At 50.3% G+C, this 27992-nt stretch overlaps 1 protein-coding gene across 24 annotated transcripts in view; it reads right to left on the reverse strand.

Moving 5' to 3' along the window:
* CACNA1B (calcium voltage-gated channel subunit alpha1 B) overlaps window positions 1-27992 on the reverse strand; it is a 268511-nt gene that overhangs the window by 13149 nt on the left and 227370 nt on the right. For 17 of the 24 annotated variants that reach the window (XM_048325195.1, XM_048325176.1, XM_048325189.1 and 14 more), the window contains 11 exons: window positions 26693-26758; window positions 26065-26156; window positions 24277-24427; window positions 22694-22821; window positions 16252-16348; window positions 9030-9138; window positions 6308-6415; window positions 4998-5107; window positions 3917-4044; window positions 2894-3020; window positions 1928-2038 (listed from right to left, as the gene is read on the reverse strand). In XM_048325195.1, the coding sequence (XP_048181152.1) occupies window positions 1928-2038; window positions 2894-3020; window positions 3917-4044; window positions 4998-5107; window positions 6308-6415; window positions 9030-9138; window positions 16252-16348; window positions 22694-22821; window positions 24277-24427; window positions 26065-26156; window positions 26693-26758 (1227 nt within the window). Of the gene's footprint in view, window positions 1-1927; window positions 2039-2893; window positions 3021-3916; window positions 4045-4997; window positions 5108-6307; window positions 6416-9029; window positions 9139-16251; window positions 16349-18421; window positions 18519-22693; window positions 22822-24276; window positions 24428-26064; window positions 26157-26692; window positions 26759-27992 lie in introns of those variants that run through there. The other 7 variants (XM_048325181.1, XM_048325175.1, XM_048325193.1 and 4 more) reach the window with 2 other exon arrangements.

Consider the following 27992-nt stretch of genomic DNA (forward strand, 5'->3'; position numbering starts at 1 on the left):
TGTAAACAGGGCCTGGATCTCATCCTAAGAGGGGAGAATCTACGAAGTACTGATCCCTTCGGTTTTAACTTTTATATTTTTCAAATCCTGCACTGCCTGGTGTGTAACTCTGAAGCTTCATGTGGCCCGTTAGCTGCTCTTCTCTCACGCTGGTCAGACATAACAAACCCCTCCAGGTTTGCTCTTCCAGGACACCTTGATTGTCCCAGGCCCCAAAAAGTGTAAACTAAAAGCCTCTAAAGAGGAAGGGCAAACTTGGGATAATTTTATCATCATAATAATCTTATTAATTATGTTAATAATTGCATCATTAACTGAAGTTATAACTGGAGAATTAACCCTGATATGCAAATGGACCAAACTTACAAAAGTGTGATGAACCCGTGACCCAGGGTCCATCTTGGGTGGAGCCTTTGGCCTGCCCAGGGTGAACCTTTGAAGGCCGTTCAAATAAATCCCTGCTTTTATTCTCTTATTCTTGTCTGGCCTCTGTTTTCAGGTAGCCACATCGAGGCATCAGGACTAGAATGGGGGGAATGACTTCAGCAGGCAGGTTCCTAATTGGGGGGTTCTTGTCAGATATGTTAATTTGCAGAATCTCTTAAGAATTGTGCACGCATCACACCGGGGCACCCTCGGCCTTTTCTACCTGACGGATTTGTGCACCTGAAGATCCTCATCTAAAGGTACCCCTTTTATCACCCTAACTGTGTCTGACTCGTATTTTTAGGACCAGAGGAAAAGGCATCAGGGACACTCCTGCAAATATCTGACTGCCATGGAGAGGAGTTTCCCAAGGAAAGGCTCTGCCAGCTGCACTGGCAAGGAAGGAAAGAGGTTATGTGTGGTCTGGGATAAAGGACAGCTTCTGGAAACAGGGAAGGGAAGGAGAAAGGCTTTGCTTTGTGGGCTGCTGCTTGTATTAAGCACGGTGAGGATAATTCAGAGAATCCCAGGGCTCACACAAAGGCTGCAGTTTTTGGAGCCAGGTGGGAAATCCTCTGGCTGGTGAGAGGCAGCCCCAGCACGATGGCACAACAATTCCTGCTGTGTGTGCACAACACAGGGTTTCACTTTAGGGTGCAGCAGTTCCTTCACCATGGAGAGCCACAGAAACAGACCCCAAGCCCAGGCTGCTCCCTCCTGGCTGTGTGAATCAGGCCCTGGGAATGAGGCAGGACACCAGTGGTGAGATGTTGTGACACAGGAGGCAGGATGGTGGCTGGGCAGCACTGGGGACAAACAGCAACGAATGTGTGAAATGGCCAAAAATGATCTGTGACATCCTAAGCAGCGCCCACAAGTTGCTGTGAAAGTCAACTCTAGTGAGGAGATTTCTTTAAAAAAAAAAAGTTAAATCAACAAGGGAAATCCTTAACACCATTTACTGGCCAAGGTCACAGTACAGGAAAAAACAGGGAACATGCTCAGTGTCCCAGTGCAGCTTCCAGGCACAGCTCCCAGCTAGACCCTGTGCCTACTGCATCCATCCAAGTGTCACAGCATAATTCCAGCTTTTTTTAAGGACAGAGCACAGGAACATGGCTTGGCTGGCCGCATAGACAGCACACAATGAATGGGAAATGTGCCTTCTGGGAATCCAGTCAGCAAATGGCCTTGTCCCCTAACAGTGACCCAGACACTCTTGGGTGGCCCAGCCAGAGGCATCGCCCTGGGCTGCTTTTGCTGCAAGCAGGGAGGAGCAAAACTGGGGACAGGGCTGTGACTGCAGAGGAACAGCTGCCACCCCTGCAGGGAATCCCAGCCACATCCTGCAGGGAATCCCAGCCATCCCAGCACAAGGGCTGGATTCCTGTCTCCACATCTTTTAAAACCAATATTCCCAAGCCACGACAAGCAGGGAGAAGATGCTGAGCTCTCGGCCCACTCTCAGTCTCCCACCGCCGGTGAAATCCCCGTCTCTCACCTGGGTTTCGGCAGCCAGGCGTGGCATGGAGGCCGCCCGGCCCTGGCTCTCCAGGCCTGGCTGGGGCTCTCCGTTGGCAACTGTGGGGCTGATCTCCTTCATTTCCACCACCTGACCAAAACATGGAATGGTTTCAGTAGCAAGAACAGGAGCTTTGAAGCCACCATCAGCTTCCTGAAGTTTGATTTGACTGGGAAGAGAGGCTGGTGTGGGAAAGGGAGCAACTGAAGAGCTGGGGAGTGCCCAGGTTACTCCGTCCTCAGCAAGAACATCCCACCAGCAGTGGTATGAGCTCTTCCACCAGCCACGAGCCCCAGCTGTGACTGGGAAACCCCTCAGGTCATTCTGACCTGAAACCCCTCACCTGAGCTGGGGTAACGGGATTGAGACAGTGGGAAGGGAAAGCCTGAGGTAACCTATGGCAGCAAGATGGAATTCCAGGAAAAGCACGTCCAGATCAGGCTGTGGGAGCTGCCAGGTTTGGGGTTTCTCCACAGTGCTCCAGCAATGACAGAACAATGCCCCCTCAAGGGATAGATCTTCTGCTAATGCAGGTCCCCCTGTCTTCACCTGTTTCTTCAAAACACTTTTTAAAACTTCTGAAATTGCACCATGGCTCTAAAATCTCCTGCATCTCACCCTGTCTTCACCTGTTTTTTCTGAGTATTTCCTAAATTTCTCAAGTTCTCCCACAGCTCTAAAATCTGCATCTCACCCTGTCTTCACCTGTTTCTTCTAAACTTTTTTTTTAATTCCTGAAGTTCTACCAGTTCTAAAATCTCCTGCATCTCACCCCATCTTCACCTGCTTTTTCTAAACACTTTCTTAAATTTCTGAAGTTCTAAAATTTCCCTCATCTCACCCTGTCTTCACATGTTTTTTCTGAGTATTTCCTAAATTTCTCAACTTCTCCCACAGCTCTAAAATCTGCACCTCCCCCTTGCCACCTTCCCCCCATTTGCTCACCCTCTCAATGGGGATCTCCTCGGAGTGGCCTCGCTCAAAAGCTGGGCTCCTGGTTTCATAAAACATGTCCTGGGTGCGCTGGGTTCCCCAAGAACTGGACTCTTTGATCCCTCCCTCCGGGGGTGGCCTGTCCAAAGGAAAAGAGGGAAAAAGATTCATTCTTTTGCAAAGAGATTTTGCTGAATTTGGCAAACCGAACTCGAGCACCCTTTGGGGTTTCACTTGTGAAACTCAGTTGCAGGATGGGCACAGTGGCTGGTGAAGCTCTGAGGTCCCCTGGGTTTTTGCCCTGTAGAGCCTGAAGATCCCGTGAGAATTTTTTTTCGGTAATTAAGGAAAACAACTTCTGCCACTTAATTCCTGATGGACGTTGAAGAATTTGGGAGTTCAGGGCAATTTTGTGTGCAGGACCAGCTGGACATTGGTCAAACAACTTCACCAGCTGTCGAGGCAGCTGTTGGTTTCCCCATCAGGAATATTTGGGATGTTTAAACCTCAGCTGTGTCACTAAAAATCCATCGTGCTCATGATCCAGAGGAAAATCACCTGGAGAGCAGGAAATGGAGAATTGATTAGGGATCACTGTCACTAGGACTGTTTGGAAAGCTCTCCACAGAGGGATAATTTTCCCAAAGAGACAGATTGTGTTGTGGCAAGCACTCGCTGTTACCCAGTGCCATCAGCTCGAGGGACAAATTTATTCCCAAGGATCTTTGGCCTCCCAAAAACTCACTGCAGGGATGGTCGGTGGGGTTTGTTTGGTTGTTTTGCAATGGCCCCAAATTCCTGGGAGCAAACTCACAATGGGAAACTCTCCAGTGAGGATTCATGAAAGAAACACCGAGATGCCAACGCTAGCAGCACAGGGATAACCACAGTGGGAGCAGCCACCAGTGGGGATTGTCCCAGCCATGGTGAGAAGGGGCTGCTGGCCTCGGTGTCACCAGAGCCACAGGAGCAGCAGTGGTGGATGGGGTGGCCCCCAAGGCATGGTGGCTCTGGAGGGGGGTCAGGGATACTCACAAGGCTCCCCCGTTGTTGAGGGAGGCCGAGCTCTTCTGCCGCAGGAAGGCCTTGGCGTTGCTGAAGGCCGCGGGCTGGGTCTGCTCCAGGGTGGCCTTCAATGGGTGGAAGAGGGACACTGGCCCGGGCTGCCAAGCACAAGGGGAGGTTGTCAGAGCTGGGATGGGCTGCAGGGATTTTCCCAGTCCATAAAAAGTCCACTTTGCCACCCTGGGGCATCAGTGCTGTGGAAAGGCCACCCCAGCCCGGGCATGGCTGGGAGAGGCTCTGAGGGACACCTGGTACAAGTCAAGTCCTGCTGCAATCCCCCTTCCCTCAATGTTCTCCCAAGTCCTGCTGCAATCCCCCTTCCCTCAATGTTCTCCCAAGTCCTGCTGCAATCCCCCTTCCCTCAATGTTCTCCCAAGTCCTGCTGCAATCCCCCTTCCCTCTGAATGCTCTCCCAGCCACCAGAGCACAGCAGGGAACTCCCACACAGATGTGGCCAGAAGGGCTGTGCAATTCCAGATCTGTTGTAGCCTTCCATGTGTGAGACAGATCTCCAGCCCGTGCTGGAGATCAGCTGGATGCTCATCCTAAAACCAACAGGTGTTTTTTCGTCCTACTGGACAAAAATTTGTCCTACTGGAAAGGATTGGGCTTTCGATCCCAGTTGTGTGAAAATATTTTCTAGAATTTGTAAAAACCTTCAAATCTTCTAGAGCCCAAATGACTTTGAATAATTCCTATTTTCAAGAATAACTTAAGCCTGCTATAGCCAAACTATCAGCAGCTTTCAATAATTCTTTGGTCTCCCAAGGAAATATTTTGGTGTTTCCCAGGCCACTTTTAAACACAGGATTTAGACTTTCAAAGATCAGTTGTCATTTTTTGGAAAAGATCATTCAGGATCTGCTGGAAAAGGCAACTGCAACGACTTTTTTTAATATTTTTTTGGGAGAAACTTTCAGGAGAGGTTTCCATTTTTGAGCCAGCATTTTCAAACCCTGCCTGGAGGAGCAGCCAGACCTTCTGGATGAATCCTGCTGGTGATTCTTGTGAAAGCTGCCCGAGAGGGAGGATGGAAAGACCCCGTTTGTACCTGGCACAGGCCCCCAGCGGGCTGGACTTGCTCCCTGCTGTTCTTATTCTGCTTGTAGAAGTCAAATATCATCAGGGCTGCATAGACCTTCCCCACAGTCATTTCATCCGCTGCCAGAGCACGGGGAAAACACGGCAGAGACGTTCCAAGGATGAGGAGAAGATAAAAATAAGAAATAACAGTCAATGGGTGTGAGAAACAGGACGAGGGAGGAAGCAGTGTGAGAATAATGAGGCAAAACAGACACAGAAAAGTAGGGGAAAGAAAAAAAACCCAAGAAAAGGTTACAACAGATAGTTCAGCTCTTTGCCTGTCACTGCCTTGCCTTGGTTTGGAGCTCTCTGTGGCAAACCCAGGGATTGTGTAGGAAAAACCAGGCAGGAAAACTCAGTGGCATTGTCAGCATTGCTGAGAGAATTCCTAAATTCATCCCAGACCTGCAGGCGGCCCTTTATGAACAAAGCAGCCTTACTCCTGCTCCTTTGAGTTGCAGTAAATGGGGCTATAATGGGCTAATGTACATTTAAGGAATATTTCATTTTTCCAGATGGTTTTTTTCACCCTCAAGAGCCACGGGACAGCCTTTCCCTGCCCAGCACTGCAGCACTCGCCATGGAAAAAAGAACTGGAGCAGCAGATACATGGGAATCAAGAGAGGAGGGGAGGGGAAAGACTTCAGCACCCACTGATTTGCACCTCCTCAGCTCCCTCATTTTTCTTAATTACCACTGTTCTTTTCTTAATTACCAATGCCTTTATTACTCTGCACTGCTTCTCATTAATCAGGAATCCAGAGCTAATCAAGGTAACAGCAAACTTCCCATTTTCTCATCACTTTTGCCCAGGACCAAGTAACACAAAGGCCTTCAGCCCCCAAACACCTCACATATGATTCTGTAAATCCTCAGCAAGCTTTAACTTTTCTTCTCCGGGTTTTCTGGAGCTCAGGTGGCAGGAACTGCTCTCCCATCCTGCAGGGCACAGGCTGGAGGCTGCCAGAGCTGGGGAACAGCTCTGGAAGAGGCCACGCAGGGCATTGGTCTTTTCTTGGTGCTGTTTGGAGTTTGTTTTTTCCATGCACAGGAAATCCCCTGCAGCATAACAAAGTCCATGCCTATTGGTGAGCTCAGCTTCCCTAATCCTGGGTGACAGAGCCAGGGCAGCACAGAGGATTCCAAGGAGCTGAGCTGCCCTTGGTGTCTTTGCTGCATCCTCCAGATGACCCAGATGGGGCTTAGGACAGAGCAGACGAGGAGGGAGAAACCTAATCCAGGGTTCCTGGGATGGACTCAGGACTTGGAAGCACTTACGTTTGTGAGGAGGCACCAGCAAATCCAGAGTTTTCTGGGACAGGTTGGGCCAAACCAGCGAGATCTCCTTCCTCAGCTCAGCATCGCACTGGTGCTGCTTCACCCCACCTGCAGCCAGGGAGGGAGAGGGAGAGGGAGAGGAGTGAAAATCCTGTCCTAGCACCACATCCCACCCTTTGCATCCCCTCTTCCCATTCCTTGGGAAGGGAGAGCCAGCACAGCCCTTCCCTGCCGAGGGAATCCATTCATTCCTCCGTGACAGAAGCACATGAACTCGGCAGGACCATCCTCACCTCACCCTGGGGACCCTGAGCAGTGACCTGGGACTTAAATGTGAGCTCAAATTTATTCCATGGAACTGTAGGTGCCTCTTCCTTTGGGGAGTGCCCATGGAGGCAGCAGCACCTCCCAGGTGGGATGCAAAGGACCTGGACAGGAATCCCAGAGTCACAAAATCCCAGAATCACAGACTGGTTTGGGTTGGAAAAGACCTTAAAGATCCTCTAATCCAGCCCCTCTGCCACGGGCAGGTTCACCCTCCACTGATGGATCACAAACCCTCTGCCACCACCTCTTCCCAAAATCCCTGGCAGTGACCCACGAGCACTGAGCTCTGTCCCAGCAGCTGCACCCCAAGGCAGAGCAGAGCTGCTGGGTTTGGCTCTGCTCTAAGGGCCAAAGCCGGGCCTAAACACACACGTGGGAAGTGATTAAAGCTGTGTGAGCCCCGAGCCAGCTCCCAGCTGAATTCCCGGCACAGCAGGCAATTAAGGAGTTCAAATGAATGACAGAGATTCTTTTTCTAAGAGCAGAGTAAGGGGAGGAGGCTCGGGGTACTCGGTTACACCGAGGTTTGAACTCCCACACGGGAACTCATTAGGGAGGGTTTATTAAGGGCCTGTTAGGCCCACAACGATGCAATTAAATGTAGCACATGAAACCTATTTAAAGGCAGCTCCTAACAACAAAACCAGGTCAGAGCCTCACACCCCAGAGCAGATTGAAACCACACAAAGAACCCAGAGTATCAGCTGAGCTCCCTCTCTGGCTCCCTTCCAGTTTTCAGTCCGAGGAAGGGGTGGGGGGAGCTTTTCCAGTTGAAAAAGCGCTGACAAGTAACCAGAAACTGACAATTAAACAAACTCTCAGCATCATTATTTAGGAGTTATTCCTGAAAAAAGTCACAGCAAGTCCTAAATGCATCCTTAGAAATGAGCGTCTGATCCCTGTCTTGATCCCACTCTTTTGGGGAGCCCCAGGCACCTCAAAATGTTGTTTTCTTGCAGCAATGCCTCCCCAAAGCATCGAAGGCAAAGTTTAAGTAGCACAGGAGAGAGGTTGCACTGGCCTAAAACTGCTTAGGACAGCACAACAGCCTAACCCTGCCTTGCCCTGCGCTCCTGAGAGCGTTGTTAGCTCCTGTTAACTTTTAAATCAGGTGTAAAAGTGCTTAGGCCAGGCACGCCGTGATTGTGACCCCAGCCCGGCTGATGGAATGGGGTAACGACCCGGAGAAAAGGCCGATGTGTTTTATTACCATGCAAAGTTTAATTGGGAAGGCGAGTAAATGCCTGATTAACCACTTCAATAATTACATTTTATCTCAAGGCGGAATGTGTTCATGGCATTCGGAGTCCCAGCATGGAGCCCTTGGGGAGGAAGGGCTGGAATAGTTCAGAAAAGAGGTGTGGAAAGTCTCATTTCTGATAAAGAGCAACGAGGACACGCCCAGGGCTTCTCCTCCCGGAGTTCTCAACTGGGATGGGCAAAATTCCCCACATTTCGTTGCCCCCTCAAAGGCAGGGGAATGCTCAGGACCCCCCTGTCCTGTCCCCAGGCTCCCTTGTCCTCAGGTGCTGGCATGGGAAGGCAATGGAAAAATAGGATTCCCACCTGGGGCAGAATTCCCATGGTTTTGGGAGGACACCAAGCCCACAGATTTCACTGAATACTCTGAGCTGGATGGGACCCACAAGGATCGAGTCCAACTCTTGAGTGAACGGCCCATCCAGGGATCAATCCATGCCCTTGTTGTTCCTGGCACCTTGCTCTGACCAGCCGAGCTGATCTCGGGGTCAGGAGTTAGGCTTTGAGCCAAGAGTGCTCTCTGAAAACTGCAATTTTCTTTCTTCTCCGGGTTTTCTGGAGCTCAGGTGGCAGGAACTGCTCTCCCATCCTGCAGGGCACAGGCTGGAGGCTGCCAGAGCTGGGGAACAGCTCCGGAGGAGACCACGCAGGGCATTGGTCTCTTCTTGGTGCTGTTCTGGGTTTTTTCCATGTACAGGAAATCTGCAGCATAATGAAATCCATGCCTAGAGGTGAGCTCAGCTTCTCTAACCCTGTGGGACCATGCCATGGTCACAGAGCATTCCAAGGAGCTGAGCTGCCCTCGGTGTCTTTGCTGCATCCTCCAAGTGACCCAGAGACCCCCTCAGCCACCCCATCGCTCTCACCTGAGGCGAGTTTGATCTCCAGGTGACCCAGACAACCCATTCCTCTCACCTGAGGTGAGTTTGATGTCCAGGTGACCCAGAGACCCCCTCAGCCACCAGTCCCTGTCACCTGAGGCGAGTTGGATCTCCCAGTGACCCCCTCAGCCTCTAGTCCCTGTCACCTGAGGTGATTTTGATCTCCTGGTGACCCAGAGACCTCCTCAGCCACCAGTCCCTGTCACCTGAGGTGAATTTGATGTCCAGGTGACCCAGCTCTCTCTCTCTCTCACCTGAGGCCAGTTTGATCTCCAGGGCAGTGCGGATCAGGGCCATCAGCGTGGAGGTGAAGTGCACGGTTAAATCCTCGGGCGAGATGGGCATGTTCATCCTCACCAGGCGCTGGGGACAGACAGGGCTGTGAGAGGGGGCGCCACGAGGCCTCCCCCCACCCTCCCCTGCCCCTCTGTGAACCCCCAAAACACCCAGAATACAAACAGGAGGGAACTTTTTGTGTGCTGAGCTGGAATTCTTGGCACGTGGATGGCAGCTCCCGTCCAGGAGCGGGTCTGGGTTGGAACTTTGGTGGTTTAAGGAGTGATTTGCCAGCACTGCGCTGCAATCCCACCGAGCTCTCCCAAAAGCAGCCAGGTGGGATGCTCTCATGCCATTTCCTGACTGTCTCCAGGGGTGTCTGCAGCATCCAGACGTGTGGCTGGTACCTGTCCCAACCAAGCCACAGCAGGGAATGAAGACTTGGCCAGGTTTTCCATCCCTGGGATAACCTCCCTGCTTAGAGAAACTCCCAGCTTCAACTCCCAGCTTCCCACATGTGTGAACTGAGCTGCCTTAGAGTCCCAGACTGGTTTGGCTTGGAAAAGACCTTAAATATCATCTCATTCCACTCCCTGCCCTGGGCAGGGACACTTTCCCCTACCCCAGGGTGCTCCAAGCCCCATCCAACCTGGCCTTGGACAGTTCCAGACTCCAACTCTGGCACCTCCTGCCAGCCAAGGAGACAATTCCCCCCGAGGGGACACTTGTTGGTGTTGACATGAGCAGACAAAGGGCACAAAGTGCTGGTCCAGTGTAAAATCTGCTCAGATGGGCTCCAGAGGAGCTGAAATCTCCTTGTTTATCTTATTACACATTTTCAGCTCTCACTGCATCCTGCGGGGACAAGAAACCACTGGAACGACGTCCCTGTCACCTGAAGTCTAGGACAAACCTTTGTGATCTCCAAGATTTCCCTCACAGCATGCCCAGAGGTTATTCCATGTCTGCCCAGCCTCAGAGCCAGGGAAATCAAAGCCCAGCCTCTCCTCCCTTTGCAGTCTGTGACCATCAAGTGCTGGCAACACCACAGGGTTTGTTCTGTTCACTGGTGTCAAATGAAACAGGATTTAATTCCAATTCTGCCCTCAGCACACAAAAAGCTACAAAAAACACCAACGAGAGTCCACAGTTACCATTCAGAGTCCCAGAATCCCACTGGAGTGGGAGAGAGTCAAGGGATGGAGAGAGAAAGAAGATGCATGGAAGTGAAGAACAGGCAAATGAGGAATAATTCCCAAGAGAGCTCGATCCTCACAGAAACCACCACCAAAAAGCACTTTGTGACTGCCACATCCCAGGGCTCCCCGAGTGTCTTTCCAGGCTGAATTCCCAAAGGATTTGGATGCAGAACACAGGCCACACCACAGCTGTCCAGAGCAGTGCTTTCCTCCTCAATTTTAGCCAGGGATGGAGGATTTAGGGGAACATTTTCCAAGGGGATTCTAGGAAGGCTGGCTGAGCAAAACTCCCATTGTGCACCTGGAAGAGGCTCTCCCTACCCCACCTCTTTTCCCTCCTCCCTGCATTTCCCTCTGCGCTGCCATCTTCTCCATCCCAGTATCCAAACTGGTCAAACAGGTAACTCAGACAGCTCCTGGTCAGTGCAATTCCCAGTCTGAGAACCCAGCAAGGAGCAGAGAGAGGGGTTTGAGTTGTTCCTCCATCAGGGATGGGCAGCTCCAGCAGGCAGGAGAGGGGAGGCTGTCATGGGATGTGTCCCTCTGTCCTCTTGGGGTGACAAACTGGGATTCACCTCCCTGTGGACAGCAGTTGCGGAGTTCTTCCCCTGCCAAGGTGAGCTGCAAGCTGCACCTTCCAGCTGCCCATTTCTTGGCCAAAAAAAAAAGCCATAAAATGAGACAGAAATGCCTCAGAACTCGCTGCAGCCAAAGCCAAAAGGCCTCAGCTAAAATCCACCCAAGACCCTCCCAAAAGCAGTGAAAATTCCTTTCTTGGAAGGCCCTGGCTTGGGAAAATGTGTTCCTTAAATGAATATCTGGCATTTCTGGAGCTGCTGAGGATGGAGCAGTTGGAAGAAAAGAATTGATTCATCTTTGATCCTCTGCCACTGCGGCTGTGGTGGTGAGGGAAGGGTTGGGTGAGCCATGGCTCACCCCACGTCCCAAATCAACGTCCCACATCACTGTGGGCACCCAGAGGAGCCAAGGAATCAGCCAGACACTGGCACAGCCAGGAGGGATTGGATCCCTGAACGTTGTCTGGGGCCTTTTCCTGATGCCACAAATGCAGCTGAAAGGCTGTAACTGCAAACAAAGAGATATAAAAAGTGATACTCATTTTTTCCTTTCAATATTATAAAATAACCTTATATATAAAAGTATCTCCTTTTGCAGAGTGTGAAATTTCAAGCCTTTTCAGGCTGCTTTCTAATTTTATCTGTGTTTAATTCCTCTCCATTTCTAAAGGATCCATTTAAAAGGAATCCAATTGAAATTGGTAACATTTCTCAAACTCAAAATATTCTCCTTGACCCAAAATTTCTCCTTGAAAAATTCATCAAGAACTTCTGTTTTTCATCCTGAACCAGGCTAGAAGAGAAAATCTCCATGTTTCTCATAGACTTAGGGACAAGACCATAGATTTAAAAAGTTGAACCAGTTGTTTACAGTGTGCTCAGTTTTAAAAAAAAATTGATTTCCCCCCCCCGTTTTTGCTGTTTGTTCTGGCTAAAGTTGTGCTTTAAGGCTGTTTCAGAGCCCGTGGTTTGAAACAGGGTGCAAAAAATTGAGAGGGAAAGGGAAAGGAAGGGGGGAAGGAAAGGAAAAAGGAAAGGGAAAGGAAGGGGGAAGGGAAAGGAAAGGAAGGGGGAAAGGGAAAAGGAAAGGGGAAAAGGAAAGGGGAAAAGGGAAAAGGGAAAAGAAAGACCAACCAACCAAAAAATCCCAACAGCAACAAAAATAACTGAACCAAAACAAACAGGAAAAAATCCCCAACTCTACTTTGGATAGTTTTCCATCTTTCTGGATCCCAGAAGAAAATTTTAGGAGCCTGCTGCTCCTTCCCTGCGCTGATAAAGAACGGGCATCACTTGGGATGCGCTGGGAAGCGCCAGCCACAACCCAGGGGCGCTCAGGTGAATTCATGACAGGCAGCAGGAAAAAAAGCTGGAAATCCTTCCCAGGTGCCCTGAGCTGGCAGGGAAGGACTTCCCCGATCGTGCTTCCCTCCGGGGGCGGGTGAGGAAGCGCAGCCGGCAGCAGGTGGAGTCCCCGCTCCGCTTTCCCGGCCGCGCGTGGGGATCCCTTCCGCAGCCCCGCGTTTTAATTAGGATGATTTGGAGCTCGTTAATGCTCCTGCAGGAGAGGGCCCCGGAGGCAGGAGCCGCGCCGTTGTCTCCGGAGTCTCCTAATTAGCGCTGTGCTGATAACGAGGGGGGAGCTGATTAGAAGCGGGGTTGGGAGACAGCGCTCGGTCTGTGCGCGGCCGGGTCCCGCCGCAGACTCCCGGCGCTGTTTAATTGCCACTAAACAAACGAGGAGCCAAAGCTCTGTGGCAGGAATAAATTCCCGTTCGGCTCAGCTCAGGAACTCCTTGGACAATGGCCCAACAAGCAGGGAAAGGGTTGGAGGAATAGGGGGGAAACTCATCCAGGGATCAAAGGTGTCCTGCTGGCTCCTGGCCTGACCCAGAAAAAGTCGCTGCACCCTAAATCCTCTTCCCTGAGCAGGAAGAGGGGCACACAATGCCTGAAAAACTACTGGCACCCCGATGGATTTGAATTGTTAAGAGCACCACATCAGCCTCTGGGACAGGAACTGCTCTGAGAATGATCCCCAGATGGGAATAAATTTGGGACAATGGAGCACTGCTGTGGGAAATGAGGTTGAGTTTGGTGAATAAATTATTATTGGCTATGAATAATTCACCCCGACCTAGTTGGAATGGTTCTACTCTGCTTTAACTCTTCTCTCCGTGGCCTTCCTCCCTCTCGCTGCATCTTTCTGGAGCAGCCCAGCTCTGGGATCATCCCAGGATGGTTTGGGTTGGAGGGACCTCAAAGCTCATCCAGTTCCACCCCCTGCCATGGGCAGGGACAATGAGCAAACCCTAAGACACCAGAGTGAAGTCAAAGAGGTTTTCTTCCCTCTTCTCATCTGACTGGATAGAAAAGACTTTAAAATTCATGGAATCACAGAATCATTTACATGGAGAAGACCTCTAAGATCATTGAGCCCAAACACTGGCCCAGCACTGCAAGGCCACCACTGACCCATGGCCCCGAGTGCCACATCCTCATCCGTAGGGTTTTAAATCCCTCCAGGGGTGGTGATTCCACCACTGCCCTGGGCAGCCTCTTCCAGGACTTGAAAACTCTTCCTGTGGAGAAATTTTCCTCATATCCACCCTGAGCCTGCCCTGGCCCAGCCTGAGGCCGTTCCCTCTCCTCCTGTCCCTGTTCCCTGGGAGCAGAGCCCGACCCCCCCGGCTGCCCCCTCCTGTCAGGGACTTGTGCAGAGCCACAAGGTCCCCCCTGAGCCTCCTTTGCTCCAGGCTGAGCCCCTTTCCCAGCTCCCTCCACCTCTCCTGGGGCTCCAGCCCCTTCCCCAGCTCCATTCTCTGCCCTGGACATGCTCCAGCCCCTCAATGCCTTTCTTGCTGTGAGTGGCCCAGAACTGCACACAGGAATTTGGGTTCCTTTTCCCTCCAGCCCAGTGCAGGATGGAGCTCTCCCGGTGCCCGAGCAGCGCATCTCGAGGATCCCAGGCATGCAGCCCCAGAAGCAGCGAAGCCACGCACACGGAGCTGCAGAGGCAGGTCAGGCTGACCGAGGAGAACAGTTGAGAAAGGGGAACCAGAAAACAGCAGAAAGGAAGGACAGCAGCCAAGGAGGCTGCAAAGAGGAGGAAATCCAAACAAAAAACAGTGTGGACGTACTGAGAAGGCAACGAAGACATGGGGAAAACACACAAAACCTTGGAAGAGGACAGGGAAAAATAGACATGGAAAGAAAAAGGGGAGATGTGTGGGGCAGAAGAGCTTTTGCTGGACAGAAGAGTCAGGGGTTTTAAAAATCAGAGGGAGAGGGTGAAAATAGGGCAGAGACAAAGCCCTGGCTGCTGTTGGCACTGACTGAGCTACACCTACACTCTCCAGGCTCTGGGGAGGGGTCAGTGCCTGGGGGGTGGGAGGATGTGAGTGACACCACTGGGGGACACCTGGCAGGAGCAAGGCAGGGGACACCACATCCCACCAGAGTCATGGGGGGAAGATGCCCAGCACCAATCCATGGATGTGGAGGAGGGAAGGAGCAAAAACCAGTCCTAAACCATGAGGGTTTGATTTTATCAGCAATAACTGGGGGAGAGATCAGCCCGAACTGCAGCTTTAATCCATGGGGGAAATCCTGATCTTGTCTTAAATCCTTATTTACTGTAATTCAGGGTTCTTTGATGAGGTGTAAAATGAATGTGATCGTCTCCCAACTTGTAGAAATCCGATGTTCAGCCTAGACTGGAGCTGTTTGAACCCATCTCTGAGACACAGACACAATCCAGAGGTTTCTTCGGAGATGAAGAATTAACGATGACGAAAAATTAACGATGTCTCCAAAAAATTAGGAGTCGGGGTTATAAAAAGAAGCCATTCCTATGCACTCAAGTTCTGGGGATTTATTCTGTAAGAACAGACAAATTAAAGGAGGTATCAGGAAATTCTCACGGAAAAGCCAGGCTGGGGAAGTGCCTGTGGGCACAAAGTCAGCTGTGAAAACCAGCCCAAAGCCTTACTGAAAATGCCTATTTTAACACATGATCTCTTTAACTCCGTTTTGTTTTCTTCCTTTTTGAATTCTACAAGATTTAGGGGGGGGAAAAAAAAGTTTTATCCTTCTAGTCCAGCCACAGAGCAGATCTGGTTGCCCAGCTGCAAACACCTCCTTTCAGCAGGACACAGCTCCGCTAAACCAGTGGGAACTCACGGGTGGCAAATCCGTGGATTTCTGTGGATGACTGGTGTCTGAAATAGCTGAGACCTGGAATTTTGATCTAGTTGGGTTCCTCAAGCTCAGTTACAGTGGCCAGAATCAAATCAAATACAGCAAAGCCACCTAACTGGAGAGATTTAAGGTTATCTTTCATTTGCCTTTTATTTTAAATCCTGGCACGCTGAGGAAGGATCTTGTAGGAAGATTTACCTGAACTACTTCTTGCTGCTGCGTGCCTTAAATGAATCAGACCCAGGTTTGGGTCTAGCTTTAGCATCTTCAAGACAAAAATCTTGGTTTTATGTGGCCTCAGTGAAAAATCCCTCAGCACAGGAGGGGCTGTTGTGATCTGGATCCACTGAACTGAGTTTTTGGGGTGGCTGGAATGACACCAACAGCCAAAAACCCCTGTTGGGTTGATGGATTCTCAAGCACACCAGTGATAAATGGTTCTGAGCAACCTCCCCCTCTAAACCTGTGAGGTTCAGGGGGGAAAATTCCAAGGAATCGCCCTGGAAATGGACGTTTCCAAGCACCCTGAGAGCTTTTGGGAGGGCAGCCTGGCCTCAGCGGGGTCTGCTCCGTTTCCATCTGAATTTCCAAAGGCAGCAGCCTTTGGGATAGAATTCACTTTGGTGACTCAATGAAAACGTTTTGCCAAATCAATGATGAGTCGGAGATTTCTCCATCTCCCTGTCCTAAATGTTTTCTGTTAAAGTCATTTCTTCCACGAGGGTGTTTCAGGAGCTCTTCAGGTGTTGTCTCTGTTTAATTGCTTGCTCACTCCTACTCTAATTACTCCAGTCTAATTAAGAGGAGGGAAAAACAACATTCTCCTGCAGGGTTAGTGAGACAAAGAGCTCCAGGAAGAAAAATGGGGATCTAATGGGGGGTAATTTGCTCATTAGCACCATCTCTCCCCAAATTAACCTAAATGGAAGCAGAATGAGAGAAAAAAGAGAAAGAAACACTGAGAGAGAGAGCAGAGACATACTTAGAAAGACAAACTGATGTGCCAGAGTTTCAAAGACCCCCAAAAAATTATATATATGTATTAAAAAAACCCCAAAAAACAAACAAACAACAAAAAAATCAGAATATCCAAAATCTTGCTTGGAAAGCAGAGAAAGCACCAGGAAAGTCCCGAAGAACACCACCAATGCCACAGAAACTCCACTTCAGCCACGGCACAAAAAGCCAGTGGTTGGGCAGGGGTTCCTGGGGAGGTTTTCTACCTTATAGGCAACGCGAGCTGGGCATTTCTTCCCAAGGCCTAGAGGTGGGGACATGTGTCTCAGCATCTCGTACATGTCTGTGTAACTGATGCGCCCGCTGGGATCACAGGGACGGAGGCAAAAGCACCAGGACACAGAAATCCAACCGGATTGAGGCGGGGGGAAATGGGGAAGGGGTGGGGGGAAAAGGCAACACAAGGGAGCAAATGAAAAGGAGGAGAGAGAGAAGGGAAAGCAGACAAGAGAACAGAGATCTGGTTAATCAGATTTCTCCGGGAAACATAAACCAAACTCGGGAGGTGGGGCAGGAGAAAGGTGGCTCCACTTCCATTGCTGTTTCAGCGCCCAACGTCTCCTCCTCCTGCAGGGGTGGCCCTGGGGAATGCTGGATGTCCCCTGGGGAATGACTGATGTCCCCCTAGGGAATGCTGGATGTCCCCCAGGGGAGAAGGGGTGGCAGGGCTGGGTCTGGCTGGCTCTTGGCGGGGTGGGGGATGAGAGTTCCCCCTGTCACCCCTCGAACCAGTCAGGTCACACGGCAGGGAGAGCTGGCAGGCAGAGTTATGGCACAGGGCTGGGAGAACACAGCCAGCTTTCCTTCCAGTCGGGGGGGTTTGCTGAGGGACACGCTGTGACTGCTCCCACTCCAAGCTGAGGGGGGACTTGGTAAATTCCTGAACCCAGGGCTGGTGAAAGCAGAGCCCAGCCCTGGCAGGTGGTGGGAAGGGGACCTGCTCCTCCCTCACTTTTGGTGGGGCCTGTCTTTCACCAAGCCGACCTCAACTGGGAATTGTGGAGATTTGGGGCAAGGCCCTCAGAGCAGCTGGGAGCATTGCTGAGGGCATCTCCCTTCAGCACACGGTGGTGGTGGATAAAATCCTGCCCTGAAGGACACGGGGTGCAAACCAGCAAGAAATTCCTGCTTCACTTTTCTGTGACCATTGGAACTGGGAGCAGGACAGTGACAATCTCAATTTTTCTTACCAGAGAGTTGACTGTTTATTCTAATGTGCAAATCTGTGCTGCCTGGCATCTGAGGGAACCCAGGGATGTTATTAATTAAAGTTTAACCCCTGGAAAAGCAAGATTGTGTTATCATCTCCTCTATACCAGCAGGGAAAACCTGAGCACCCATTTAAAACCCCTTTCCCAAGCAGGAACCTTCCCACCAGCCCAATGCCCTGACATGGATCTCAATTTCTATGGAAAGCTTTGATGGAGAAGGAGGAGACAACTCAGCCAGCCCCAAAACATCTATTCCAGTAAAATCCTACCCAGCTTTCCCAGCCCTGAGCTGATTTAAAGGCTGCTGACAGACACAAATGGGAACTGGAGCCAGTGTCCTCCCCTGGCTCCCCTTGTGCTCCTGGGCTGGGCTGTGGGGTCTCCTCTGAGCTCCTAATCCTCAGTCAGGTGTGGGAAACACCTGGGCTGGAGTGGGGGAGAGAAGCAAGCTCTGGGCTGGCTGCTTCCAGCCTTCTCCTTCATCCTCTGCTCTCCAAGAAATTCCCTGCCTGGAACTGGGTCCCCACTGAAGCCCATCCTGCGTTGATTTCTTGGCCAGATCCATCCCAAATCCCCCACCTGGGCTCCCAAGCACAGTGAACTCTCCCTGTGCCATGAGCTGGAGGTTTGCCTGGGTGTCCACCACAATTTAGGGACATAATTTAACCCCCAGGTGATCCCTGGCTGTGGCACCATGAAAAGCTCATCCCTCATCTCTGCCCAGATCCAATGATTTTCCAGTTCAGGAAAGGGCAAGTTGATCACTTGACTGGAGCAAAAATGCTGCAAAGCCAAACCAAACTCGCTGCTCCCTGGAAACCTTGGGATGACGTTTCTCTCTGGGATATACTGAAGTGCTGGGGTGCTGGGATGCTTTTCCCCAACAATTCCCTGCTGGAGCTGGCAGGATGGAAGCTGGAGGGTTCCCTGTCTCATAAAACTGCCTGTTCCAGCCAGCTGGGGTGTGGGAGGAGACAGGGAAGGGATGCACGGAGGAGAAAGGAGGCAGTCAGTCAATCATTCCTTCTTTTCAGGCAAGGGATTCATCACGTTCCAGTTTCTTTTCTCTACCAGTTGCATTTGCACTCGGGGGGGGAGGGAAGAGGGGATAAAAAGAAACAGAACCAGGACTAGAGGTGCTGGAGGGATCTCTGGAATTCCAAACCTTGTAGGCCACCCTATGAGGGCACTTCTTTCCTAAGCCCAGGGGTGGAGCAATTACACGTAACAAATTGTACATATCCTTATAATGAATCCGGCAACTGGAAAGGAAACACCAGAGGTTATGACAGCAAAATCCAACAGGAATCAGTTTTTCCCAAGGCAAACGGGGAAGAATCAGCTTTTCCACAGGCAAACAGGGAAGAATCAGCTTTTCCACAGGCAAACAGGAGAAGTTGGAAGGGCAAAACACGCTGAAAAGAAAGGTTAGTCTGGAAAGGAAGGAGCCACTTCCACACACAAAGGGAACTTCCAACTGCTCACCCAACTTCATATCCTTGGATTTCCCTCTGGGAAACCTTCAGTGCCATGTGCAAGGCTTCCCAAACATCTGGTTTCCTTTCCCACTCGTGTTTGAATTCCCTGTGCCTGAGCATCGACCTCCAGGCTCTGCTGCCCAACGCCCGGAGCCTGCAGCCCACAAAGAGCCTCTTTAATGGATTATTCCCAGGATTTTAGGACAGGTGTTTAATGGATTATTCCCAGGATTCCAATTAGTTGCTTCAAAAACCTTGGGAACATTTCCCTGCCACTGTCACCTCCTACATAACCCTGGCAGGGCCATTCCTGGGGGATGAGGAGTTTGCTGGGAGAGCAGAAAGTGGCATCTCCAGAGCCGTGTTGGGCACTGGCACTGGGAAAATCCCGCTTTCCTTAGCAGCAGGAGAAATCAGACACCTCATGGAAGCTTTGTGCTCACTCTCATTAATTCCCAGCTAATTGAACAGCAGCATTGTATTTCTTAATCTTCTATGAGTAACCAACTCACAGGTGAAAAGTGCTGAACCTCAAAATCGCCTCCGAAGAAAACTGGGATGGTTCAGCCTCCCTGTGTTTGTTTAGGTGCATTCTGTAAACAAGGCTGGAATATTCTGGGAGAACTCCTTCAGTGTTGCTGCTTTTTGGGATGTGGAAAATTCAGGTCTGCTCAAAGCCTTCCCCAGTCAAGTCCGAACTGAATTCAGAGGGAGATCAAGTCTTGGCTCCAGGCCTAAGCGTGGGTCTAAAAAGGTGTTGGTTTAACTGAGGCCCCAAGTTTACGCTTTCCTTACAATTTCAGAAGGATTTTGGAAAACCAGGGCATGGAAAATACGGCTGAACACTTCCCTGAGCTCTCTAAGAGTCCGTGGAAGGCTGGAAAACCAACAGATGCTTTGCATTGGGAGATCACGGCACAAAATTAGGACAAACAGGGATCCTTGCCCAGGTTCAGAGAATTCCAGAATGGTTTGGGGTGGAAAAGACCTTAAAGCCATGGGCAGGGACACCTTCCACTATCCCAGGTTGCTCCAAGCCCCTCCAGCCTGGCCTTGGACACTTCCAGGGATGGAGCAGCCACAACCTCTTGTTTAAATTGGATTTTCCTCAGCATCCCATTATCCCAGCGAGCTCAGAGCTCCCCTGGGAGCTCCTGCAGCTCCTCCTGAGTGCTCTGGGGGACAAGTGATGGGAATGGGATGGCCAGAGCGACATTCCCAGTGTCTCCATGGGGTATGCACTGGGAGAGGAATAAAATAGATCAAGAACTCACTTTCTGTATGTTGAACAAATTAAAGCTTCTAGAAATCCAATTATGTTTTCTTCCCCAGTTCATCCTTAAATCCTGTGCTTTCCCTCCTTTCTTAACTCCCACCAAACCACCCTGTGCTCCCCATTTCTCTCAATCCCTCTTTTTTTGTGAGTTCAAGGCTTTTGTCACCCCTGAATCCAGCAGTTTTCCCACGTTCACCCCTAGGGAATGTGGCACAGCTGGAATAACAGTTCCCAACTGCCTTTTTTACTTCCTTTTGAACGTTTTTCCCCAGGAAAGTTTCCAGGGAGTTGGGTTTTGTAACAAAACAGAAGGTGATACTAGAAATAGGGATAAAATACGCATTAAGTTGTGTTTAAAATATTATCTATATAATAAAGATATAGAAATTGTAGAGCATCTCCCATCGAGGGTCTCAAGCTATGGGAAGTGGATAAACACTGTAATTCCCTTTTCCTTGGGATAATCAAGGAAGAGACCTTGGGAGAAGTGATCAATGAGTGACCACATTCAGCCCAAATCATGAAATAATCAAATCATAAAATCATTTGGGTTGGAAAAGACCTGTAAGATCAGAAAGGTATTAAATCAAAATCATTAAAGGATCAGTTCTGGCCTTAAAGAGTGAAAGGATTTCAGATTTGTGGAGATTTTAGTGCCACTTCTGAAAATGTGATTCCAGCGGAACTATTCACACTCAATAATTTCCCACTGGAGAGAAAAGGGAACAGGGTCAGAGAAAAAAAAGCAGAATTAGTATCTCAATATCTGACATCTTCTGCATTAACAGCTCGGGGAGTGGAAGGTTTGGCCCCTGAGTGACTCAGGCTCTGCTCAGAGTTAATAGAGCGAGAAATCTTCCTGTAAACTCAACGCTGGTGCCTCTTCTGGGTGGAAAGTTCCTGAATAGAAACATTAAAAATCCACATTGATCCCAATTTTTTCCCTTGCAGGCGTGTTCCTCCTCCCACGGATGTAGAGCCAAGGCCGTTTTCTAAACCAGGCACTCCTGAGTTTTCAGCCTCATTGAGATTTTCCAGTGGGAAGAGGCAGGATTGGATTGGAAAAAGGGAAAAAGAAAAGCTATTTATGCCTCCTAAATCCCCACAGAGGATTTGCTGTGTCACAGAGCTCGTGGGGATGAAAATCTGCCTGGAGATGACAAGCTGGTAGTAACTGTGGAATAAATATTCAGGCTGGTAGTAGGGGAAGCTTGGAGCAGTTAAAATCCCCCACAGTTCAGAGAAATGCAGGTTTTTTGGAACAAGTTTCCATTTAAAGTTGGCCTAAATCATTTTTAAGTGAGATTTTAAAGCAGTTTAATTGCATCCTAGCAGGGAGTTTGAGATGTTGGTTATCCAAACGCTTCCTGCCTCTGTCTCTGCTGAAGGGAAACACAAAAAGAGGGGAAAGATTGGAGGAGCTGGAGGCATCACAAATCCAGAGGAGATTCATGGCACAGGAACTCAGGGAGAGGAAAAGGGGATCCAAAATGAGGAGAGCTTTAAATTAACAAAAAGGCAAATTCCCAAAGAGAAGGAATTATCAAGGGAATTACTGGGACCTGGGACAGAGCATCTAGAAATGAGAACAACCCCATCACCTGTGGTGCAGCAATACAGAAAACCAAAATACTAAACCAGTCCTGCTCTAGAATTGATCTCTGGGCAGGGCCATTAGGCCTCAGTTTGAAAAAATTCCTTAATTTTGGGTCTGTGCTGCTGCTCCCCTGCCTAAGCCCAGCGTGCAGCTTCCCCTGTGTCTTGGAAGAAATAAAAGAAATAAACAAACCCACCATAAAATAAACATCTCATTGTCCAGTGTGTGAGAACCGTCCCCTCCTTTAACCCCCTCATAAATCAGGAATATTTTATCAGAGTTCTCTAAGAATGAGACACCTCCAAACTTTGGCCCGTTTCATTTTATCCCGATTATTTTCCTAAGTTTCAACTGCAAGTCCAGAGCTAAACATCACTCAAAAGACCAAAATTCCCACATAGAGTTTGATGTCATTACAAGGAGGCTTCCAAGGGGAAAATGTTGTTTTTAATGAGGAAAGGCTGTTTCAAAAATTCCCATATTTTCAGGAAACCATCCTAACGCCGAGGGACATCACCTCATTCCCTCTGGGAGCGGGTGGGAGAAGGCAGGCGATGGAATCAGAACCTGACTCAGATGCAGCACATCCTCTCCTGAGGTGTCTGCACAGCATTTGGGAAACCACCAAGGCGGATCTCAACCAGAAAAACGCTGCACAAATGAGGGGAGAACCTCTCCCACTCCCTCCAGCGCTGCCAACAGCCAGAGATTTGCGGATTTTCGTCTCCGGCCTGGGATGCAGGAACCAAAAGCTCCTTTTCGAAGTGCTAAATAGCTTTTTTACAGGGTCATTTAGCAAGGATCAGTGGAATTGAGGCCGTTAATCTGTTAATTTTGGGCTGTGCTTTGCTCTCAGGGGTTGGGGGGTGTGTGAAGGAAACGCCCTTGCAGTGACACCAGGTTTGTTCCTCTCCAGCGCTCAGGGAATCGGAGCTTTTAACACTGATATAATCTCAGATCCTGGAGATGTTCCCATTAAAACAGGCTCTGAGCGTGCCCAGGTGCAGCAGTGTCTGTCCCACCCCGGTGTCCCCTCCGTCCCACCCCGGTGTCCCCTCTGTCCCACCCCGGTGTCCCAGCATGTACCAGGCTGCGGGGTCGTACTCAGCCCACACCCGGACAAACTCGTCCAGGTGGTGGGGCCCGAGGATGGAGGAGTCCCTGGTCAGGTACTCGAAATTGTCCATGATCACAGCCACGAACAGGTTCAGCATCTGCGGGGAGATGGGGTCAGGGAAGGGAGGGAGAAGGGGAAGGAGAAGGGGGAAAAGGTAGGGGGGAAAGGAGAAAGGGAGGGAGAAGGAAAAGGAGGAGAGGGAAGGAGAAAAGGAGACGGGAGAGGAGAAAAGGAGAAGGGAGAGGAGAAAAGGAGAAGGGAGAGGAGAAAAGGAGAAGGGAGAGGGGAAAGGAGAAGGGAGAGGGGAAAGGAGAAGGGGAAAGAGAAGGGGGAAAGGAGAAGAGGGGAAAGAGAAGGGAGAAGGGGAGGGAAAGAAAATGGGAAGGGAAAGAAAATGGGAAGGGAAAGAAAATGGGAAGGGAAGGGAAGGGAAGGGAAGGGAAGGGAAGGGAAGGGAAGGGAAGGGAAGGGAAGGGAAGGGAAGGGAAGGGAAGGGAAGGGAAGGGAAGGGAAGGGAAGGGAAGGGAAGGGAAGGGAAGGGAAGGGAAGGGAAGGGAAGGGAAGGGAAGGGAAGGGAAGGGAAGGGAAGACAGGAAGAATTTGGGTTTAAAGTTCAGAATGCTGAAGGAATCAGTAAATGGAGCATTAACTTTGGATCAGCTTTCAGAGCTGCAGCTTTTTAATACATGCACAAGAAATAATCCACGGGTGGCACACAAAGGATCTCGGGGGAGGGCACTCAAGTTGGTGTGTCCATATCCAGCTCCAAACTGCCACAGGGAGTCCTTTTCCTGGTGGAAGGGTTCTGAGGATAGCAGGGATTGGCTGCACAGAGCATCAAATGTGGGATTTTAAAGCAAACCCATGGAGCTGAGTGAAGGCTCCGTGTGCTGCTTTTCGGAACATCACAGAGCTTTCACCTCATCCTGCACGAGCTTTAACCGGGTCCTTGTCCCTGCTTTTCTGTTCCTCTGTCCCAGCAGGGCTGGGAAGTGACCCAAGGAGCAGGGAGGTGGTTATGGATGCTCAGGAAGGCCCTGGCACCTTGTAAAGCTCAGCCCCACCATGACCACGGGTAAACACCAAGCCCAGCTGAGTGTTTTCATGTCCAAAGTTTTTCTGGCAGAAAAAAAGAGTGATTTTTACATTTGTTTGGCAAACAAATGATCCTTGTGGGTCACTTCCATCTCAGCAGATCCCGGGATTCTGTGGAATGAGTGTGATGCTCCCAGGAAATGCTGCTGACCTCAGCTGTTGTCACCCTGCCTTCCCCAATGCCCTCCTCCAAAGGGATGTTACAAGACAAACCCGATTCGTGCTTAATTCCAAATAGTAGCCCCTGCTGTGAGAAGAAAGATAAACTCTTCCCTTTAATGACTGAATGATCTCTTTGGGAGTTTTAGCAGCAGGATGATAAATGGGGTTTAGCAAAGCTGGCTTGGTGGTGTCTAAATTATAATTAGGGATGAGGAGGAGGCAAAGGGCTGGGCTGGGAAGGGTTTGGGGGAACCACGCCAGCACCCCCACTTTGTGGGGATCAGGACTGACTTACCAGGAAGGAGCAGAGGAAGATGAAGGACACGAAGTAGAAATAGGCAAAATCACTGCCACACTCCTTTTTGGTGAGGCCAGAGAGGGGGTCACAGGCTCTGTTGCTCAAGCAGGACAACATGATCTCGTGCCAGGCTTCCCCCGTGGCACTCCTGCAACACAAGGGCAGAGGCTGAGTTCATCCACCCCTCCCCATGCCAGCCACCTCACAGTATTGCTGCACCCAATTAACCAAATTAATTAGGTGGGAGGTTGTGTCCAGGAGGAGAGGCTGTATTTACACTGGGAATTGGAACTACCCGTGGAAAAGGAAGGAGAAAGGACATTCCCTCTGTTACAGGGGGGTAAAAGAAACCAGCCAGGCTCAGGTAGGCTAAAAGCTTTATTGCTTTTGTGGAGGATAAAACCAGATTGATTTAAACTGTGCAAGTCTAAGTAAACAGAGCTTAGATTGTTGCCTTTTGAACCTAGTGCTGGCTCTGAACCCAGTGGAGAGGATGGGAAATGAAACCAGGCTTCTCTGCTGGAATCTCTTATTTCCTTTAGCAGGCAGAGAAATTCCAGCATGGGCTGGTGGGACTTGGGTCTCTTTTTCATCACAGTCTCCTGGGTGTTTTTCATGAATTCCCTCCTCCCCCTCTAACTTCTACCATCGAGAGAAAAGAGCCAAGAGGAAAAAATTTGGAGGCCCAGAGGGTTTGTCCCCAGAATAAAGCAGTCCCTGTGAAGTGCACGCTTGGTTTGGAAGTCAGGGATTCTCCACATGCACTTGCTCTGAATTCCTGCTTCCCTCAGTGTTAATTTGCCTTAAATTCCCACAGCCAGCACACCAACTTTGGTCCTGTTTCTTTGGGAAAACTCCGTGCCCCATCCAAACTGGAAAAACTTCCAGGCTATTGTGAATTACAGCGGATTTCCCCACTGGTGCCTGGGTGCCAAAGGTCCCATCCCTTTGTGGGGGATTGTGCAGGAACCAGTGCCCATCCCAATCCTGCTGCCCCTGCTCCTCACCCCCCCTGCAGTGGGTCTGGGAAGGGACCACGAGGCTGAACAATTACCCAGTTTTACTAAAATTCAGAGTTCTGAGCCCAGTGATTATTCTGAGCTAGAGGGGACTGATTTCATTTCTCTGTGGCTTCACAGAAATTATGGAAACCAAATCCCAGGCAAGGATCCAGTTCCAAGCACCACAGAACCCTCAGAGCTGAGCCTTGGCAGGGCTGGCAGGGACTGGTGTTCACTGGGGGGGTCTCCACAGCTGGATGAGGAGCATCACCCCCAAACTGCCCCGAGCTGGAGCAGGGCCTGTTTTGCCAGCTCTTAAAATGAAAATCTGTTATTTAATAGATTGGTTTTTCACTTGGAAATGCTGCATTTCCAGGCAGGATGAACCCAGAGGGAAACACGTGAATTGTGAAGCACAGGAGAACAGTGTTGGTGGAGGAACTGTTGGCTTGCTTGTAATGCAAAAATGACCAATTAAAGGAATTCTCTTCAAAAGTTAAAAGAAACGAAGCTTCGGGACAGGAAACCCATCAATCAAAACCAGGGGGGTCCTGCCCTATATTCAGCTTCTGCCTGAGGTGACTGTGGGTTGTCACAGCTCTGGGTGACACTTTGTGGAGGGGCTGAATCTGATCTGCCGAGGAGGAGGAGGAAGCAGGAATGGATAATTTACACAAATCCCTGTTTTAAAGCGTGCTGGAGTCTGAGCAGCTCAGCTGGCACCTGCACCAAGATGGTTTTGCTGTTCACACCCAAACCAGAGGGTGTTTTGTCCTCTCCTTACCTGAACAGGAGCATCAGGGCTTGGAGGAAGGTCCGGAAGTTGTTGTGCCGATTAATGGAGGTTTCATCATCTAAGGCAATGTTCCCAAATACCTGCCACGGGAAACAGAGGGGATTCAGCCAAGCACAGCAAGTGGAGTTGGAAAGCAAGGCAGGGAAAGAATCTGTCCTAGTTTAAGAGCTCTCAAGAGCTGGAATAATTTCTGTGCTGAAAAGGGAGATAAAAATGTGTCCTGGAGATCAAACACAAGATTAATGCGCTTTGTGTTCACACAGGTCCTTCCCAGGCCCAGAAAACTTCATTATTTCTTCTCAGGAAGGTGCAGTGCCTGGGCTGCTCCCTCCTCTCAGCCTCCTGATGTGTCCATACCCAGGGGATGTCTCTTCCCATGGGATTCGTGGATGTCCAGCTGGAAATGTGACCCAGGCTCGTGCCCACAGCTGCTTTGTCCAGCTCACTGGGGACAATGAAAGTAGAAAAAGAGGCCTTTTTTTCATTTCTAATTTACCTGACACCAGACAAGAAGAGCTTTTGCCTCATCCCAAATCATCCCTCCTGCTGTGGAGGCAACAACCCATCTGCCCCCTGAACAAACCCATGGCCAGAATAAAAGAATTCCATATTTTACCTGCATGCCAATAATGGCATAGATGAAGAAGAGCATTGCAATGAGGAGACACACATAAGGCAAGGCCTATGGGAAAGGAAAAAGTGAGATTAATGATAGCAAATGCAAACATCCAATTCCCAGGCAGGACTGACTGAGTTTTGAGGCATTTGTCCTTCAGGTGAAGGAAGTGGGAAGAGAATATCAACACTTCTGGCAGCCTTCAGGAGACAACCCCCTGGAGCCAGGTACTCATTGATCACACAACAGTCAGGGCTTTCCAAGGGCTCTCTGTATCCTTGGAAGCAGCAAGCAAGGGAAACACAGTCCAAGGATCAGCAGTGAACACTGGAGCTTCCAGCAGGCCCTGGCACTTTGTATGCATAATTGTAGGAACGTTAATTTTTAATGACCTTGCTGTAAGTTCAGTCTGAGGAAAAGAAATGTCCATCCCAGAAATGAGTTCCAAACAGGCACAGTTTGGGATCCCAGGAGGACAAAAAGATTCTGAGTTTTAGCAAGAAATCAGTGAAGGCTGCAATGTAATTACGTCACCCAGGCTGAGAGTGACAGCTATTTTCCACTTGGGCTAAATGAATGGGTAATTAATGCCTCTTAATTAGTAATAGCTCAAAAACCTGAGAAGTCTTGCCCTCGGGCCAGCACCTGTGATGCCTGGGGCAGGAGTTCTGCCGTCCAAGGGGAGCCCAGTAGGAATTGCAGAATCAAGAAATATCCTGAGTTGGAAAAGACACCCAAGGATCATCCAGTGCAGCCCCTGGCCCTGCACAGACCCCCCAACAGCCCCACCCTGGGCATCCCTGGCAGCGCTGTCCAAACGCTCCTGGAGCTCTGGCAGCCTCGGGCCGTGCCCATTCCCTGGGGAGCCTGGGCAGTGCCCAGCACCCTCTGGGGGAAGAACCTTTCCCTGCTCTCAGCCTGAGCCTGCCCTGGCCCAGCTCCAGCCGCTCCCTGGGTGCTGTCCCTGGCCCAGGAGCAGAGATCGGAGCTGCCCCTCGGGAGGAGCTGCAGCCCCCGGGGAGCTCTGCCCTCAGTCTGCTCCAGCTGAACAATCCCAGTGCCCTCAGCTGCTCCTCACGGGCCCCTCCAGACCCTTCCCCATCCCCGTGTCCCTCCTCTGGGCACTCCCTCACAGCTTTAGGTCTTTTTCTTATCGAGGTGCCCAGCACTGGAGCTGAGGCTGCCCCAGCCCCGAGCAGAGCGGGACAATCCCATCCCTGGCCCGGTCGGTGCTGCTGGGCCTGAGGCACCTCTGGGGAAAACCTGGGGGAAAACTGGGAAAAAAAGGGCTGATGTGGTG

The sequence above is a fragment of the Corvus hawaiiensis genome, chromosome 21 (assembly GCF_020740725.1).
Source record: "Corvus hawaiiensis isolate bCorHaw1 chromosome 21, bCorHaw1.pri.cur, whole genome shotgun sequence".
Lineage (NCBI taxonomy): Eukaryota > Metazoa > Chordata > Aves > Passeriformes > Corvidae > Corvus > Corvus hawaiiensis.